Source organism: Chinchilla lanigera, unplaced genomic scaffold (genome assembly GCF_000276665.1).
Source record: "Chinchilla lanigera isolate Chin_1 unplaced genomic scaffold, ChiLan1.0 scaffold00024, whole genome shotgun sequence".
In the NCBI taxonomy this organism is placed as follows: Eukaryota; Metazoa; Chordata; class Mammalia; order Rodentia; family Chinchillidae; genus Chinchilla; species Chinchilla lanigera.
The window spans coordinates 14320841-14340170 of record NW_004955425.1 but is presented as its reverse complement, the minus strand read 5'-3'; the positions used below and the strand labels follow the sequence as shown (position 1 = coordinate 14340170).

The window sequence follows — 19330 nt, the reverse complement described above, 5'->3', positions numbered from 1 at the left end:
TCAAAAATGTTTGCCTTGTCACTAAGGAAGTCCTTGTTCAAAACAACCAGTGCTGGTTACACAGGACAGCTTCTTAGCTGAGGACCCTGCCTTGCCCTCCCGCCTTGGGGTGCTTTGGTTGCTGGTGTTTTACCAGTTATTTTAGCATTGGTTGCTGTACTTCAGAAGGTCTCTTTGGTCTCTTCACGACTGTATTAGCAGAGCCTGATGTTATTTGCTTCAGGCTTTGTGTTATCTGAAAAGTTTCATTTTTATTTGAAGGTCACTTTTAAAAAGGAAGAAAACAATCTTGGAAGTCCTTCACAAAGTGTATTTCCAAAATGAACTGAAACACTAATGTCTATTTTTCATTTTAAAAAAAAGAGAGAGAAGGAAAAATCCAGTCATGAGAAGATTAACCTAGGATACTTACATAGAAAGGAACACGGTCAGAGTGTCTTAAAATATGTAGCAGCTTCTTCTTGTCACCATAACTTAAAAATACCTTTCATTCGGTGCATTATAGCTCTTAAAATCCAGATATGATGGAGATTTCCGTTCCCCAGTTGTAAATTAAGACATTGCATTTGAAGTTTAGAATTTAGTTGTCCCCTTTTAACATCAAGTAAAGTGGGATTAGATACTCCAGTGGGTGAATTCTTCCTTGTCGTTGACATAAACACTGTGGAAAGTTCCTCTGTTTCTTTAAGCAGTAGTTCTCGAAGCAAACTTCAAATTGTATTTGTCACAGTGGTCTAAAATGGTAATAAAATTGCTGAAAGCGTTTGCCCTACTCCTGAGAAATAGTTCACAAACTGAAGAAGAAAAACAAAAAAGCCTGTGAATCAGGCCAGTTTGTTCAAGGGGACGTAGAAAGGTACATGGAGGTGAAACATGACTTCACGCACCCTTTGTAATAAGAACTTTTAAACTTAAAACCCAGCATTGTGGATACTTTTCCTCGAATGTCCTGGACATTATTTTCCTTTCTTTCTTTTTGTGATGTTCTGATTGTGTGTTAGTTGCCAGTTCATTTTTGGTTTATGTCCACTTGTTCTGCATTTAGTGATACACACCTATAACCCCAGCACTGTTTGAGGCTAAAGCAGGAAGATCACAAAGGCCAGCCCAACCTGGGCAATTTAGCAATTTAGCAAGACTCTGTCTCAAAATTTAAAAGTTAAAAAAGAGGGTTAGGGATGTAGTTCAGTGTAAAAGCCCAGGATGCAATCCCAAGTATCACAAATAATAATAATAACAACAACAATAATAAAAACAATAATGAACCTGCTTGTGAGTACTGTGCAGTCAGGCTTGCAATATCTGTGCTTTTAAGAAAGCCTCATTTTAAAATGTTTTTAAGTGAAGTAAAGATAGATGCAATAAATGTCACAGGAACCCCACTTCTGGAAGGTTCCATGCAAGATGAGCCTAAAGGTAAGTTTACTGAGGTATTTCACTTCAGACTGTTCCAACAGCACTGTGGTTTGTTGCCACTTAAACTTCATGCATTTGAAAAACAAATTTTGATATGAAGCCAATGTGCAAAACTTGTACTGTGGTAACGGAAGGGCTGCTTCACTTCACTTGAGAATCGTGCCTGGGATTTGTTGAGTAGCACCATGGCCCTTGTGATCCACACTGGGCCTTGTCCAGCTTCCTGACATAGCTGGAGACATTTCACAACATGTCAGGCCTGTGTCTGTTCACTCCCAACAAAAATAAGCTGCTCTTTCCTGTGCCTCCATTGTTCTGCTCCCTTTGCTGTAGTGTTCGGGTCGGTCAGTGATAACCTGTTCTCCCTTTGGTGGAAACAGGAAGTTCTCCCCGGGCCAAGCCCAAATCTCCGCACAACGCTGAAGGACACAGCGAACACTTCCATCTCAGGGCTGTGTTCTCTGCAGAGCCCGCTTGGTGTGCATGTTTATGCCTCGCATCTCCTCTGTCCTTTCCGAGTGTCTGCAGCTTCTAGGCAGCCAGCCATGGGCCCCACTGCTAAAAAAGAACAAAAACCAAAGCTGCTCTGTCTTGGACTCTGCCGCCTTTCTCTAAATGCTACCTATGCAATACCACACTGAAGCAACACCAAAAAATTACGTGGTATGGAAAAATCTGGTAGCGAGAGGAGGTTCTTTTATTGCACACAGAGCTTTAACCAGTTCTTTGCATTGCTTTGAGAGAGCTGCGTAATTTTAATTTCTTAATGATTTCTACTTTTAGCTTTATATCATCTGTGAAGGAGAAAAATCACAGTTATAGTTTCTGACAATCAGTCCAGTCTGCAAGCCTGTTTGTGGACTAATATTTTTGGCTCTGCCGGTATGAATTACAAGCCGGTGGGATGTGCCGCAGGAATCAACTTTAAGGCCTGTGGAATATACTCCAAGGTGTTTGGAACCTTTTTCAAATTATTCTTATGGTGACAGTGAGAGACGTTAGACTCATACCAAGGTACCTCAGACCTTATCATCAGTGTCCCCTGCTGCTCAGCACAAAGGAACTCCACAAGTTGCCCCTGAGACACTCTTTCGCATGGACAAGCTCAAGTTTTCAGCATGACCTATGAGCCAGGGTGGTGTCGGTGGTAGGCAGCCTGCCAGTTTAAATTTGCAGTTTTCCTAGTGTGTCATTAACCATAATATCATTGTTCTCATCATGTCTTAAAAATAACCATCCAACCCATTTTTTAGCCAACTAGGACAATAGCTTCCCCATATCAAAGTCAGTGCTGGCCTACTGTGTGCCAGCCAACATATTAGGAGCTTTGCCAATGTTAGTTTAATCCACTTACAACCCAAAGAGGCCAACATGGTCCCCTTGCTGCAAGAGAATAAGGAGCTGAGCCCTCTCTCTGCTGTAACTCATCCAACAGCGAGTCTCAGCGGCATGTTCACACCCGGCTCTCCTCACCGCTGGCTTCCATTCCGTCCAATGTCCCAAGCCACCACCTCCTCATTTTAAGTAGAGTGTGACCCTCACCGATGGCCTGGCTTCTGTTTGCTCTTCAGCAGTTGTGTAGAGGCTTAGAACTCCAGCTCAGATCTGCTGATCTGCCTGACCCTTTCCTTAGGAAGGGACGTCGCCCATCCCGCTAAGGGAAGGTAGGGAGGGGGAAGTCCTGCTGGAAGGAGATGAAAGCATCAGCACCCTCACATTTCACACACCCGGCATTGGGTCAAGCCCTCTCTCCTCACCAGAGAACAGCCCACCTCCCTGTAGCCTTTCCTCACAGACTGCTTTCCGCCCACTGTTGCATGAACTTTTCTGAAGCTCTTTTCTGGGTCTTTTGAAATGTCAGGAATGCAACTGTCCATAGAAACCGTGGCACTGATCAGCTCCTGTCTGTTGGCAGGAAAAGAGCCACTTCTGAAAGAGCTCTCATTCTCCTAGACTTCTCCCAAGAATGTTTGTAACGGTGAACACTTCCTTCTCTGGTACTGAGCACCCCAGTACTGAGCACCCCAAACAAGGAAGGTGAATAGGATGGGCCCCTCCTCCAACGGACCATCTAGGCCCTTAGCTCATCTTTGAGGCAGCCATGTGGAAATAGTTACATTTTATCGGCTCTCGTCTTTGTTCACCTCCTTGCCTTATCTGTCCAGGGTCAGATAACCTTCAAACAGTCAGTAAAGCCAGCAGTGCTGTTGTGGTTATAACAGCAACTCAGTTTCATCAAAGCGCCCAGGAGCCAGGCCTGTGCGAGGAGCTCTGTGTGTCCTGGCCTGCGTCATTCCCGTGATGACCCTGCAAAGCAGGCTCATTTCACAACCGGGGAAGCAGACACCGCAAATACCAAAGGCAGACAGCCGGGACGGGGAGAGCAGCACTTCCCCTTCGGTCTGCCTCTCTCCGAAGCCTGGCGCAGCCGTGCTGGGTCTCTGCTGCTGCTGACTAATGACAACCCTGCGTGAAATTTCCTCCTCGGACAGCCCGAGTCCTGCCCTGTCCTGTGTGGACCCTAAAAATCAACATCGATCATCTCTCTTTCCAGACCTCATACTCCAACAGATCTTCTCTTAATTTCTCTAATCCGCAACACATAAAGTACTTCCTTGCCTGCACTCATAATCAGCTAAGCATGAGGCCTTTCACTTTCAGGAACAATGCTACCTCCATGCAAATGTTTTAAGAGTGAGCTGGAATCTTGGGAAATTTATTTGGCATATTTCCCCCAAAATGTTTAACTAAAAGGTTCAGAACTATCCTACTTGACCTTATCCCCAACAGTTTCTGGGCATATTTTCAGCTCTGTTGGAATCCATTTATTACATAGTTTATTCGTACACACTGATTCTTTCTCAAATGTTGATAGTTCCTATGAAAAGTACAATATGTGTTTTAAATGATAACATTTAATCAGAACTGTGGTTTCTATGTTTCTGTTTAGATAAGACGGGTTTAGTTTCATGTTGAAGGCCCATGCAATCAGATACAGCGCGAACACAGCCCCTTTTGAATGGTCATTTGAGGCCCTTTTAAAAAATTCAAAGAGTATAGGTGACTGTTTGTGTCTTTTCCTGTGCTCATGGTTAGTGACAAGGGGGAAGTGGATACAATGAATGTGTCTAGATAGAGTACCTTCAGTTAGCTCTTAAAATGCTGGGCAAAAAGTAAAATTTTAATGATTTCAGGATGACGAACAGCCTGTTGTGCCATGAAACGTATCAAGTAGAGGTGGACCAAGGTCAGAACTAGTCAAGGCAAGTAGGACTCACCTTGACCTTGAAGTGTGAGTCATAGCAGTGACGGGGGTAGGGGGCTCCTCAGGAATCTTAATAGTTGAAAATGGAGGACAGCAGCTATATCTGTAGTTCCTTCTTGTTTTTTCTTTAGAGACAGGGCCTTGCTAAGTCACTAAGTTGCCCAGTCTGGGCTCAAACATGCCATCCTCCTGCCTCAGCCGCCCAGAGTGCTGGCATTACAGGCATGCACCACCATGCCCAGCTAATAATAATTTTTAAAAGACAAGATCATTATGATTGTTTTTTCTCTTTTGCCTTAGGCTCAGTATGGTAGTGTTGCTAATCCAGATTTCATTTAAAATGTTGATATTTTGCTCATCCTGGAATTTTCTCTTCATTTTGATATTTTAAAATATCATTGGTGTGGATTACTAAATTTTTTGCTGCCTCCTTGCATTTTGCACCTGAGGCAAGTCCGTCCCTCTCCTCACAGTATTTCTGGTCCTGGTGGTGGCTTTAGACAAGGAGACCAGAATAGCAAAGGGAAGAAAGTGAGCAGTGCATGTACTTTATGGAAAAGTCATCCGAACTGCACTTGTCATGTTCAGGTCTAGGGAAATTATTATGGCTTGTACCCTAAAGGCATTCAGTCCTGTGTGCTGCTGTAACAAAAAGAACTCAAAGTTGCTCGGGTTATAGAAAAAAATATGAACCCTTAAGAGACAGGAATAGTGCTTCCTGAGGAGATTATACTAAAACTGTTAGTTCTCGTACTTGACTACACCTAAGCGTTGCAGTTCTTCTAAGGTAAGAGTTCTAGGGAGAAGCACATCAGCCAGTTCTAACCAATAACTGAGTGAATATGAAGCAGCTGTCCCCAGGCCACACGTGGGTGAATATTGCCATGGAGTTATTCTGACACTCTTTAGCACACTGCAGCCTAAAGAGAGACATCCCTGAAGGTCAGCATGAGATTTTGAATGAGGACAGTAAGCAAAACAGAGTGCAGACTGTGTGACTCCACTTCTACAAAACCCTGGCAAAGGCAGTGTAGTCTCTTCTGACAGAAGGTAGACCACGGGCTGCCCCGAGAAGATTAGGGAGGAGAATGATGGATTACCAAGGCACATAAGGAAGCTTTGGGGGATGATGGAATGTTTAGCTTGACTGTGATGATAGTTTCAGGGAGAACACATATGCCAGAACTGATTGAATAAAAAACAGTAAATATGCAAAGTTTAGTGTACTTCAGTCATATCATGATAAAAATTTTTAAGACAAGAAATACCTTCATGAGCAGTGTAATCTATGACTTGTGAGAACAAGTTTGTGTGGTACACTATATGTGTTTTAATTCTCATTGAAAACATAAATTACTGATGTGACTTTAGGGGGAAAATGAAACCAGATTCTTAATGGTTGAAATTGGAGGCCTGCAGTTGTAGCTCAGTGATAGAGCACTTGCCTAACATATGTGAGGCCCTAAGTTCAACCTTTGGCACCAGAGGGGAGAAAAAGGACAAAAAAGAAAATGGGAAATGGGATATTTATAGATCTCAAAGCTATGATGTGACATTATCAAATTGTCACTCAAAATCATGCCACTTCCCTGCTCCCAGGGATAGAGCCTCAGCTCAGTGGGTCATAGTCTGATCCTAGGGCCTCTTTCTTTGGCTGTGATTGTGTTTATATCTTTCTCTAAGAAGCGTAGTTTTACCAGGTACCCTGTGATTCCCAAAGAGAGAATACCAAGGTCTGTGAAAGTTTTCCATTTTTCTATCAAATGACAACAATTTGTCTTTCATTGATGGTCTGTTGTGGAACTAAAGAATGTCGCGGTAACCCCTGGGTGTGTTAATGGCCTTCGTTTCGTGTCCTGCGAGTTGGGTGCAAAGTTGAATGCTAGTTGAGATGGGAGGCTGGGATTGCAATCTGCTTGTTTCTCGGGATTAGGTCTCTCCCTCCCTGCCTCATCTCTTTCTCCAGACACAACAAAACAACAAAATCGTATCCCCTGAAGCCGCCAGGCCCACAAACATGAATTACGTGCACCTCAAATTATGTCCTCGCCCACCTATGCTTAAGCCAGGTAACTACTGATGATAATGGGACCATTGTCTCGCACTCGCAGAAGTCCTCACAGGACCCTTCCTACCCTCTCCGTCACCTTCAGGACCCAGAAGTCTGTTCTTTAAGCTTCCGTAGAACACCTTGGCAGATCCTGTGTCGTGTTAAAACTGCCTTCTTTTCTTCCCTTTCCTTTATTCTTTTATTCCGAGTATTGTTAGGACAGAGATTTTGTCTTCTTACTCTGAACCCGCAGGTCCTATGTCTGGTGCATAGGAGGAGCTTGAAAGGGTTCATGGAATGAATCTGCCGATGAGCCTCTCTTACACACCAAGACCCTCTAGGGTGTTGACAAGGAAATACTTTTACACTCCAGATTGTTTCCCTAGCCTGAATTTTATGTGTACACTTTTACAGTAGGATAATATATACTGTACCAACCGGTCAGTGAGGGGGAAGTAAACCCGATGTTTGGCTCCTCTTTAATGAATTAGCACATGGAAAGGTGATCTTTGAGGCTAGCAGAAAAAGGCAGCAGATATTCTCAGAAGCTCCTCAAAACCTCCATTTCCACCCAAGTTTTTGGATTTGTAATTTTTTTGAATGAGTATTCTTAGAGAATTACTTGTATTAGTAACAGTGCTTTTCTAATAATAGGTTGTTTCTTCTCTGAATACATTTTCTAAAACCTAAGAATAATTTTTAGGTGGAAGAGCACATGCCTGCCATGCATGAGGCCCTACATTCAATCCTCAGGCCCCCAAAAATGTTTTAAAAAGAATAAAGAAATATATCAGTATAGGTGCACACACATATATTTGTTTGTTTCACACTTTTTGCCCTGCCGCACAATTGAAGGTAGATTATATGCTTACCCCAAACCAACAAAAATAGACTAGATTAAATGTAGGCAGATCACATAATAAATTACATCTGCAGTGGAAGTGTATGGTTCTGCAGTAAAATACCAAGCCGGAGTTTGCAGCGAAGCCTCGTCACCTGACAGATGATGCAAATTTGTCTGTGCCATGCTCTGCGCCTCCCTCAGCCTGCGTCCACACTGTGCCTCCTGCTCTGAAGCAGAACATCATGTACCGTGGCCAGGAGGGAAAGCGCGAGCAGAGCTGAGATCCCTGGGCCCGGCCCAGCCCCATCCCGGGATGAAACTGTCCTTGGGAAGCAGGAGTGCAAAGGAGACAGCAGCAGGGCTCAGTGCATGGCGGGGGCCAGTCTTGTTGCAGGACCGGGAAGGATGCTGGCTGCGCTGCGGTCAGGACACCAGCATGTACTGCGGAAGGCCGTCCCTGGGGTTCATCCAGCAGCATTGACGGACCCAAGAGAGGCCACAAGAGTGTGAATAACAAGGCCCCTGACATGGGTGATGAAAATAAGGAACATGCTCGTTGTTCAACACATTTTTAGTGTCTTTTGTGTCCCTCCTTTTGTTTTTTTTCTATATAATTAATTACTGAAAATTTGAGAAATTAGGTCAAATTTAACTAAGTATGTTGAATTTTCATCATGAGAAAACAAAACAAGCAGGCCAAGTGGCAAATGCTTATAATACCAGCTACTTGGGAGGCTGAAGCAGGAGGATCACAAGTTCCAGGCCAGCCTGGGGAACTTAGCAAGATCCTGTTTCAAAATGACTGATGAGGAAAGAATGAAAGAAAGAGAAAGAAGATGAGGATGTAGCTCAGTGATAGAGCACCTGCCTGGGATGCACAAGGCCCTGGATTTTATCCGTAGCACGAAAAGAGAGAGAAAGGGAACAGCTGTTTCTGGTGTTTCTGGTGTTTGTGTTCTGGAACCTTCTGATGAAGAAATACATTCCAGCCCACCCATTTTTCCCTTTTAAATGAGGTGGTAAAAGGAAGAGACAGCTGAGTAATTCTAAAGTGGGAGGCGTTTCAGCAATCCCATATCAGTACGGGGCAGAGCTGAGAAGTAATGTGGAAAGGGTAACCAGGCGTGGTGGCACACGGCTATAATCCCAGCACTCAGCAGGGTGAGACTGGTGGACGCAGTGAGTTCGAGGCCAACCTGGGCTGCATAGTGAGTTTAAGACCAATCTGGAATATGTAGTGAGATCCAAATAAATAAATAAAAGAAGGAAAGGGCCTCTTGATGAGAATATTCTGCCACTCCCATTAACGGCAGTACAAAGATCCATCCTAATGGATTTTGAACTCAACACCGTATTTGTCTGATAATTCTTGGTACTTGAGAGAACACTTTCAGAGATATTTTGCTCAGTAAATCTTGCCAACAGTCTTGCCAGTGACTTCTAATGCCGGCCACTCATTAGATTTCTAAGCTGGTCCCACTTCCTCCTCCCCAGGAATACTCTGCCTCCAGCCAGAGACTACAGTCAGAATTCCAGAAAGATAAAGCAAATTTGTGAAATCTTTGTTAAGTTCATCATCTTGGCTATCTTGTAGTGACTTTTGTTTGTTTGATTTGTGTGTTTTTTAACAAGCATGTTTATAACAGCACAATTTGTAATAGCTAAACCTTGGAAACACCCCAAATGTCCATCAACCAATGAATGAATAAAAAAGATGTTGTATTTTTATACAGTGGATAAAATTTCTATTTCTATTTCTATATAGCTCAGCTATAAAGAAAGATAAACTCAAGGCTTTTATACATAAATGGATGCAACTAGAGACCATACTCATAAGTGAAATAAACCAGACTCACATGTGTAAACATCATATTGTCTCCCTAGTGTAAGAAACTGAAAGAATAGATAAGATCCAAAAGGTACAATAGATATAGTGAATGGGAGAGAAATTGCTCAAAAGGAAAGAACAATTGAGATGGGGGAAAGGAGAAAAGAAGGAAGGAGGAAAAAGATATGTATATACACAAGTAACTAAGATGATTGTGCTACTAATTCTATTAGTTCATTGAAAGGAACAGCTAGTGCTTATCTTGTTTGATCAATTTTGCATGCCTGTATCTGGTAATCTGAGCAACGACTTTGAGGATAAAATATGCACTATAACAACCATTGTTAATTTCCTATCATCTTGTTTTGAAGTTCTGTGTCATTTTTATCGGGTTTTTTCTCTCTCTCTCTTTAAAGTAAAAGATGGTCTGTGAAATAGAGGGCTTCCTTCAACCTTAACACTAATGAATGAAGCCTGGAAGTTACCTGCCTATTTCGGTACATCTCCTCTGCTGCTGGAGAGAATCTGATTCCTAGGGGAAATCATGAGTCCATTGTTAGTCTGGTGTTATGAAAGTATCAGCTTAGAAGGGGCAAGTGTATTTTATAGACAAATTCAAATAATTTAAACAAAAGGAGATGAAGTGGTTAACCTTTGCCATCTATCAATGCCCTTGTGTGGCAGTCTCTCAGCAGTGATAGCTTGAAGGTTTTTTTTTTTTTTTTATTTAACGCGCATGCATTGAGGGCCTCCGTGGTACAAACACTATTTTGTGCACACTGGGGGAGAAACCTTAGAAATAGGTCAGAATTTCTGACTAGAAACCTCTAACGTCACGGAGAACAACATATATCCTTGCAACCCAGTATTTCACATGCTGAGCTAAAAGGTGTCAGTTCTCGGCACAGGGAAAAGTCGTTCCCTGGCCAGAAGTCCCAGGTCCCTCTTGGCACCAAGCCCTGTTGCCTCTGACTTCAGCCTGGGTACGAATGTGGCACTCGGCACCTGTCCTGTGCCCTCTCGGGTCCTGCAAGGCTGGTATCAGCTCCCTTAATTAACCTCCTGCCTCTTTCCGCCTTGTCCTTCCTGACCCCGCCCACCCCTCCCTAGTTTACTCAGTTCCCAAAGAATGGTGCAGTAACCTTGTGAAAACATAAGTGACAGCGTGTTGTTCTACTCAGAACCTTCCAATAGTCTTCCAGCTCAAAGTAAGATCTGCACATTCGTGAGAGCTCCTACCTTGGCCCAACACTGCCTCTCTGTAAGTTCCATTTCCACTGTTGTCCTTCTCACTGCTCAGCTTCCCAGAGTATTTCCTGAGGGAAGCATGTCAGGCATGCTCCTGCCACAGGGCCTTTGCATTAGCTGTTTCCTCCTCTGCAGTGTTCCTTCTCAGAAAGAACCAGATAGCGCCTCTCCTTTCTCCTTCTCAGTGAGGCCTTCCCTTGCCACCTTGTTTTCAACAGCTGCTTCTGCTCCTAAATTTTTCTGTCCCCTTTCTCTGCTTTATTTTCTGCTGGACACTTCCTGCTACCGAGCGTACATCTATTTTCAGTATTACCCTTTGTTATGCCTGCCCTCCACTGAACATAGGCGTGATGTGGATAAGCATGATGAGGACAGTGTTGGCATCTTTACTGGTTCTGTGTCCCAGACGGCTAGAAGGGTGCCTGGTATACAGTGGGTTATCAGTTACTATTTCCAGAGTAAACGATTAGGGACTTGGGCCAGTCCTGGTAACACCACCAGTTCAAAGAGGATTACTAAGAGGCTTGGACAGAAGTCCCTTTCATGGTGGGATGATCTTGCGGGTTGACAGTTTCATCTTAAAAGATCCAGTGAGGTTAATCCCAGAGGCCTCGCCTCTAGCTCCTTAGTCCACAGGGAGGTTTCTCCTGTCCTTGGTCTTGCTCTCCAGAGAAAATACTGAACATAGAGGCAGGAAGTTCATCTAGCTTCAGGGAAAGCCAAAGAGGAGTGAAAACAAAAGGTAGGATTGGGAAGGAATTTATGACTGCAGTTTCGCTCCCTGCTGTTAAGCAAACCTTCGGTCTGGCAGTGTGTCCTGTGTTCATGGGCTAGGAGTTAAATGAGGTTATGCAAACTATTTCTGTAATAAATTGCCTGTGCTTCACCTAATGTCACAAGCTTCCCACTTCTAGTGGTTGTGTGAGACGTCAGAACATAGCTTGCCAGTCAGGAAAATGGGATCGGGTATGAGATGAGAAACTGCCTGCTGCCACTGGACAATAACCCACACCTCTCTTTGATAGGACCCCGACCCCTGTGGATTTGTATCACGATGGTAGGAACAACCAGTTTTAAGACTCTCGAGTACTGTGTGTCTTTGACTGTGATGGCATTGGTGTAATGTTGACTCGGCTTATCTGCACTTAGGAATGCCTGTTGCGTTGGTCCCATATTCAGTGGGGGTGGTCGGGGGGGCACTGGTTTAAAATATTGCTTCCTACTAAAAATGAGGTTACAAGCTTGGAAGAAACACTTGCGCATGCTAATCGCTCCCAAATCTGGATATATTTCAGGGTGTTTTGACAGTTTTCCCCACATAACATCTGTACTTAAGAAGCCTCACTACCGTTGGTAAAGTATGGACTTGATTTGTCTGCTCACATCCGGGGCACTGCATGGTCCAGCCCTGCTCTTCTCAGAGCTCCTGCCAAGCGCTGCCCTGCAGGCCTTCCCATCCTCCATGAGTGTGAGCTTACACGGCCATTCATCTCCGGGCAGCTCTGTGCACCGTCACTGACAACCCCCTCCGCATCTCATACACACCGGGCTGCTCCCCTACTAAAACTCTCCAGGCCACGTGCTGTTACACATCTCCTCCCCCTGCCATGCTCCCAGCTGTTCTGTGCTGTTTTGATGTGTCTGTTTGCATAGCACTGTCAGACTTTGTGCATGAAAGGTGTTTTGTCGATGTGGCTGGTTTTAAAAACGTTTCTTTAAAGAACGTACCTCAGTGATCTGTGGGAAAATGGAATCTTGAAACCCCAATGGTGGAAGTCAGGAACTACTCCTTGCATCTTTGTCAGAGGGGGACTTAACAGATATTGACAAGGAAAAGAAGCCCATTAAACTATGACCATGATTCTACCAATATAAAAGAAATGGGAGTCGCTCCCCAAAAAATCCAATGAGAGTAGGCAATGGTGACATGTAAAGAGATGGATCTAAGCATAGAATGAAAGGCTTAAAAGTGCAAATGCACATTAAAAAGTAGATACCTCCATGCAGAACTCAAGTAAATGTAATTGTTAGCTTTTTCTTGGTCACCAAGTGTTAGAGCAACAAGAGACCCACCCAGAAGGGAACACAGCAGAAAAGGGTATTGGGCTTCCCACTTACTGCTTCCTGAAAGCCTGGGTGGAATCTACCCGCCCCTGCACTGCCATCAGATTGGCCTGATCGCTCTCTTAGATAAAGGATGATTCAAGAATTTTTTTTTCCACTTAAGCAGATAAGAAAACCCCAATATCTGCAACATCTCTACTGGACAAAACTGGCAATGTAGGAAGGGAAGACAAACTAAAAAGTAAAGCAAGACTAGGAAAGAGAAGGCAGAGACCACTTCTGTGGTAGGAAAAAACTTAGAAAATTCATTTTTAGCAAAAGTACCATGCAGACTGTCTACACATATTCAACCATTTCTTCAAAGGATGAGTTTGGTGTTTTAGACTGAAAAAACAGCCTCACTTCTGGTTATTTTTCCGGTCTTTTCTCACCAAGTTTGCTATATTTGACTGTGGGTCTTATAAAGACAGGCTTTGAGGGCACGAGTAGTATTTGCTGCTCAAAGTCTGGCTGGAGCCAAGATGTGTGGGTAACATGCACTTCTCTGCGATTTTTTTTTTTTTTTTCTTTAATCCTCCAACAAAGTTTGGCCCTCACTTTGCATGCATTCCTTATGTTAGCTCAGGGTCTTTGCCAATCTCCCACATGCTATCTTTGGCCAGTGCTGCCCTTAAAAGATAACTGGAAAAATATGCTCTTTGGTTTGTTTAATAGCTGAAGAAAAACTGACACAACCGACGGCTTTATCTGCTCAAGTATTTTTGGATGACTTGGTCTCTCTGTGATCCCCTCCTACTCCCATATGAAATTGGAGATTTCCAATTCTTCCAACATGTCAATTTATTTTGGACAGTTTTTTACTTAACTAGTCAAAATATTATTTCACAGGCATTATCTAATGTGTTAGTACTCAAATGAAGCTTTTATATTGATATTTTCCTCTTAGGAACAAGAAATCATATTTTTCTGTTAAAAATAAACGTTCCATGGGCAACTGGCACCATATACCCTTAAGGTATTTGTGGTTCTGGCTTTCTCTAATAAAACCATTTAGTCCAGTCATAATTTTTTTAAATAAAAATCAATTATATAAACATTCCAAACCTCTTCCTATCCCTTCTCAATATTCAAGTCCTGGGTTTAGAATCTTATCCACTCTTTTCTTTGTTTCCACATTCTCAAATTCTTGTGCCCTCTACTCCAAATAGCTGTAGGATTCCATTTAAATCCTACCAGATTCTTTTTACAGCAGAAATATGATTTCTGAGGTCATTGCTAGACTACCCCTACTGCCTAATATGTGAAAATGTCCTCATCACACACCCCCAATTATTTTTAAAGTTGTTCTTCAAAATTAAAGAAAAGTAACAAAGCCCTGAAAATAGAAAGGCTAGAACATGCTCTTTTCCTTTTATCTTTCCTAGGAATGGAATTTTTAAACACAAGCCTGTGTCAGACATTGAACAGTCTCCACACGGGAATGAATGTTTTGATTAAAAGTTATTTAATATCTCTGGTTCCTGGAATTCTGCCTAAGCTGGAGATATTCTTAGCTACAGGTCTGTGCTTTGTTTGACCAGATAGAAAATGGCTCAAAATATAGAGGGAATAAATGGCATTCTCAAAATAGTTGCTTGATTCATACAGGTATACCCGTCACAGAGGATACCGATAGGCACAAATTAGGAAGGAATCAGAAGAGGAATGGGTCAAAGCAGCATCTTTCTACATGCCATCGTTATATTCCCTTTAGGTTATATTCCCTTTAGGTTGGAATTGGGCTTAGCATATTACATTTGTGTGGCAGACCTTAAGGAGAGAATTTTGTGTAGTTTGTTTATAGCTTTCATAATTTACATTTGTATCTAGATCACCTCAAGTTAAACAAAAGACACTTAAGAAGTTGGTAGTGAAATATGATTTTTAATTGCTTTCAGTGTAAAATAATGGGGAAGATTCTCATAGCAATGAAATGACAATACAAAGGAAAAAAGAAAAATATATTCCAAGATCCATACAGAATTTTGACTCAGTGTTATTTAGCTTTAGAGTAGTATTGTTCCCGGTACAACCTCTTGTCTTTGATTATAACTGTTTTGGAGCAGAATATCTACAGACCACTGAATGATCTTTCCAGCTTGCCCACAGCATTTCATGCATTTAGATATTGATGCACCATAGTTAGAAGCTGGGCCCTCCGGACTTGTATTGTGTGATGGCATTGTGCTGCTATCATCACAAGATTTCATTATTTCCAACCCACAAGGTCCTGTCTGTACTTGTTTACAGGTCATCTGGATGGTAACTTCTATGTGTTCAGTGGCATGAGTGGTATCACAGTAACCATGGCAACCAAGCTAGCTCTGATTTCAGAACCTCACATGCGGTATCATAAAATTAGATAACAGAATTGACATCTAGGTATGTGTCTGTCATATAAATTAAGCTCTGAGAATAATTTTCTTTACAGTCATGTGCCTTAATATGGAAATAGAAGGTACCAATTACAACAGTTTTATACATATATATAGTGTTCCACATTTAGGTACTGAATTTCCCAAATTCTTTATAGTATCAAATCTCACATATTGTCATATTATTCCCACTGTGCCAAATTCACAGTAGCTCTATTTTCTGATCAGGACAAAGTATATAGCAGAGCTTCATCAGATACCTGATATAAATAGGATTATGAATAATAGAAGACTCAGCCTGTAAAAAATGTAAAATTCAAAGCATTCTTAGCTTTACTGGGTGCTGTTATTTATGCTGATTGGAAGTAAGACTGAGCACAGAATATTCTGCTAACTGAATCAGAATCTCAAAGGCAAGACATGCTTCCCTTTCATTTATATGTTTATGCATATTTTTACACATATTATTCCAGCATCCAAGAATTTTTGATAATATCTTTATTTCAAAAAGATTCTAACCGAGCAGACTGATGCATTCATCAGCTTTGAGCCCTAGGTTTTCTTTTATAATTTGCAAATATTTTAAACTCAGGACTTTCCCCTCTGTTTGGTGAGGTCTGGTGCAATTTTTCTTGAATATAAATTTAAAGACTCAACTTGTGAATTACATTTAATGTAAGCACCCTGCAGTTTTCTGCATTGCAAATGATTATTTTTAGAAACTTTATGGTTGCCTGCATATATTTGTTTGTCTTCATTGATATGTAGGGGGGAAAGCTCATTAATGATTTAAAAAGAAAGTGTTTCGATTCATCGACTTGATTCTTCTCATTACATAAACAATAAAAGCAATAAATTAACATCTAATTAAATTATAAGTTTATTTCTGAACTTGGCTACAAGACAGTCTTGAATCCTTGTGCGTAACTGTGCCTTTTTTTTATATTTTTCTGCTTCACTGTTTTGAAAGTCATCACTCAGCATATTTTAACCTAAATGATGGTTGAAAACGTCTGCTTAGCAACTATCCCTCAAACACTATATTTGAGCAACTGTCTTGTAAAACAGTTCTTTGACTTCTAGAATGGTAAGTTATTATGTATAAACAAAGGAGTCTGGTGTAAAAATTGACTACGAAGCAATCCTTTTCTCCATGTGTCTACTACATATCATATATAATGCTTGAGAGATTTGCTTTCAGTACTTTCTCATCTTCACAGCCCTCTGTCTAATTCTTACCCAGTTGTACATTAAATCCTGCCTGCTTACCTTCTACCCAGTGAAATTCCTGCAAGTTCAGGACTTCTTTTCTCAGAAGCAGAGAAGGGATTGTGCTCGCTACATGTATGCTGAGTGAGAAGGGCCAAAATCCTTCTGTGTATTTGTTGACCCTGTGCAGCAAATACTTGTGACATCTTCAGCAGCGTTTAAATTGTTTGCTTTACCTCATTGAGTTAAATCATCATCACCTTTATGTCTAAATGGATAAAAAGGAGTTTTTATTGTTTTCTTTTATCTTGAAACTATTTCTTGTGAATAGAAATAGTTCAGCATGTTGCGGTTCCAGGACCAAGTTAAGTTTGGGTAACCTTCTCTACTGGAAGATAGCTCCACGGGAAACTTTCGATGCACAAGCATTCTGCAGTGTGACGTGGAAGTAAATGGTTAGGCTGGGTCGGTGCTGGAATGTGGGGGCTTAGCAGGCTGTTCGCATGCCTCAGAGATGTGTTCTAGCAATTATTTTTTTGAAACTGTGACACAATAAGGCATTAGGTGAATGGGGGAGGGGAGGGATCACGATAGTAAAAAAAAATGTTAAAAGTCAATACGAGCTTCTGTTGTGGTTTCCTTGTAGGTCAGATGTTGTGGTCCTCTGTTTTTCGATCGCCAATCCCAATTCCCTAAATCATGTGAAAACCATGTGGTATCCAGAAATCAAGCACTTTTGCCCTCGCACACCTGTTGTCCTAGTTGGCTGCCAGCTTGATCTCCGCTATGCCGATCTGGAGGCTGTTAATCGAGCCAGACGCCCATTAGCAAGGTAAGCCAAGGACTCGCGTTTTGCTGCCCAGCCGAATTAAGAATTAGAGGTAGCAGGTGTCTCTGCAGCCTACCATTCTGTTCCTCCACGGTTCTGGGGTCCCATCAATTAGACATACGCTTTAAGTCAGCCCAGTAGTCATGATGGGGGTGACTTGACCTCCCCTCCCCTCCCCCTCATCATAAGAGATCTCTTCTGATTTTTATAAAGTTGTTGGCCAATGTTTGATGCGAATTCTTTAAGTATGAATGGTGCATGGAGACGTGCTTACAAATGTGTTAAGTATTATACAAAATGTTAGCTGCCCATAGTAATGTCCTTCTTGAAATGATGATTATTAGTAAAGTGAACTGATGCTTAGAGTAATGAGCCACAGTTCCTGGCCCCAAGGAATATCAAGTTCCTACAAACATGTGCTTCTCAGTGTTTTTAACCCTCCTCATAACTCCCCAGCCCCACCTCTGAAGAGTATTTCGTTCCAAAGATGACAGTGTCCAGTTTTTAAAAATCATTTGGACCTCAAGTTGCAAAAAAGGCAAACATTACTTTTGAATGTCTCTCTGCTTTTATTTCTACCTTGTCACAAATATTTTAAAACTGCTTGAAGCTGGATTTGTTTTACTGTATGTAAGATGTGCATACCAGCTTGAGGAAGAAATGTAAGTTTTTAAAAATCTGTGTTCCTTCAAGTTCCATTTGTGTTGGGCTGGGGATATAGCTCAGTGGCACAAGCGCCTGCCTGGCAAGCACAAGGTCCTGAGTTCAATTCCTGGTACCAAAAATAAAAAATTCCGTTTGTGCTAAACAATTTTGTATCTTTTTCATGTTAGTACTTTTTTGCAGCAGAGCATAGATTTTCAAAAATACTTGATATTAATGTCTTGCTATGATGTTTGTTTAATAATAGGCTTATAACCAAAATATGCATGGATACAACTTTGCTCTTACAATGCAAACAAGTTGTGCTTCCTTTGGATATTTTCTGATGCTCTACATTTTGGATAAAATTTCTGAAAACATTTCATGTCCAGTATTCAGAGTCTTTTCATTCTTAAATGCATGGCCCAGAGGCTGAATATGAAGAGCCCCGTGGGTATGTAGCTGACTGGAGGAGGACTGCAGACCTGTGGGGGCAGGGGAGGTGATGGTCCCTTCTGTAGGGCAACTCTGCGCTTTCATGCAGAGGGGTATTTGCGTTAAGCTGTGGTGAGTTTTACCAGTTAGCGAAGCTCAAGTCAGGCCCAGGAACAAAGAACACATGAGGCCCGCAGCAGCAAACCTTGAAACGAAACTGTCTTCCCTGCACTTTCCTCTTACAGCTTCGCCAATTCCCTGAACCTGATGTCTCCTTTCCATTCAGGTGTTCAAATCCAATTCCACCCACCATCATCTTTTTTATCTTGAGACCAGTGGCTGTCATACGTATTACATTTGCTGTTGAAGGCCACATGTTTATTTAGAAGATCAGTTCCTAAGAATATGTCTCAGAAGCAAGCATGTGTTTCTGAAGAGTTGTCACAACAAGTCACATCTCACCCGTTTGTGGGATAGATCTGTTCCTTTATTGTGATTATGCCGTAACCACCACACCATACTGTTGTGTTGGTCTTCCTAGGTTTCATTAGAGCACAGATGGGTTTTGTGTGCAGACTAAAGGCTGTAGACTATTCCATTATCTTTATGGACTTAAAGGAAATTAACACAGAATTGCTACCAAATCTTTCTTGTGTTACGGAAGGCTTCTCCTGTAGCAGGAAGGTCTATGGGATAAAATTAAAGACAATAAAGAGAAAGTGATTAGGAGGCTAATGCAGCACCCCAAACAGAAGATGAGGGCCTGATGGCAGGAGCAGGAGAAAAACAAGGGGCTGGATATGAAAGAGGATTCATGAATCCAGTAGAGGAGACTTAATGGATCGTTTAACGAAGAACAGGAAAACCTAGGCTCAAATTGTTTAGTTAGAGGTCTCTCAATAACTTGCGAATGTGATCCTAAGCTAACCCTTTAAGCTCTCTGCCTCAGTTTCTTCAAAATATAGAACAAAAAATACTTCATAGCATTATTATGAGGTTCAAATGAAAAATGTCCATGGTGTATTTTAAAGCTAGAAAGCAGAAGTTAAAGTATAAAATGATGATGTGGTGGTGGTGATAGTGATA

At 41.9% G+C, this 19330-nt stretch overlaps 1 protein-coding gene across 3 annotated transcripts in view; it reads left to right on the top strand.

Moving 5' to 3' along the window:
- Positions 1-19330, top strand: part of Rhobtb1 (Rho-related BTB domain containing 1) — a 67605-nt gene that overhangs the window by 26562 nt on the left and 21713 nt on the right. For all 3 annotated transcript variants that reach the window (XM_005385941.2, XM_013514879.1, XM_005385942.2), the window contains exon 5: positions 16985-17170. In XM_005385941.2, the coding sequence (XP_005385998.1) occupies positions 16985-17170 (186 nt within the window). The remainder of the gene's footprint in view (positions 1-16984; positions 17171-19330) is intronic.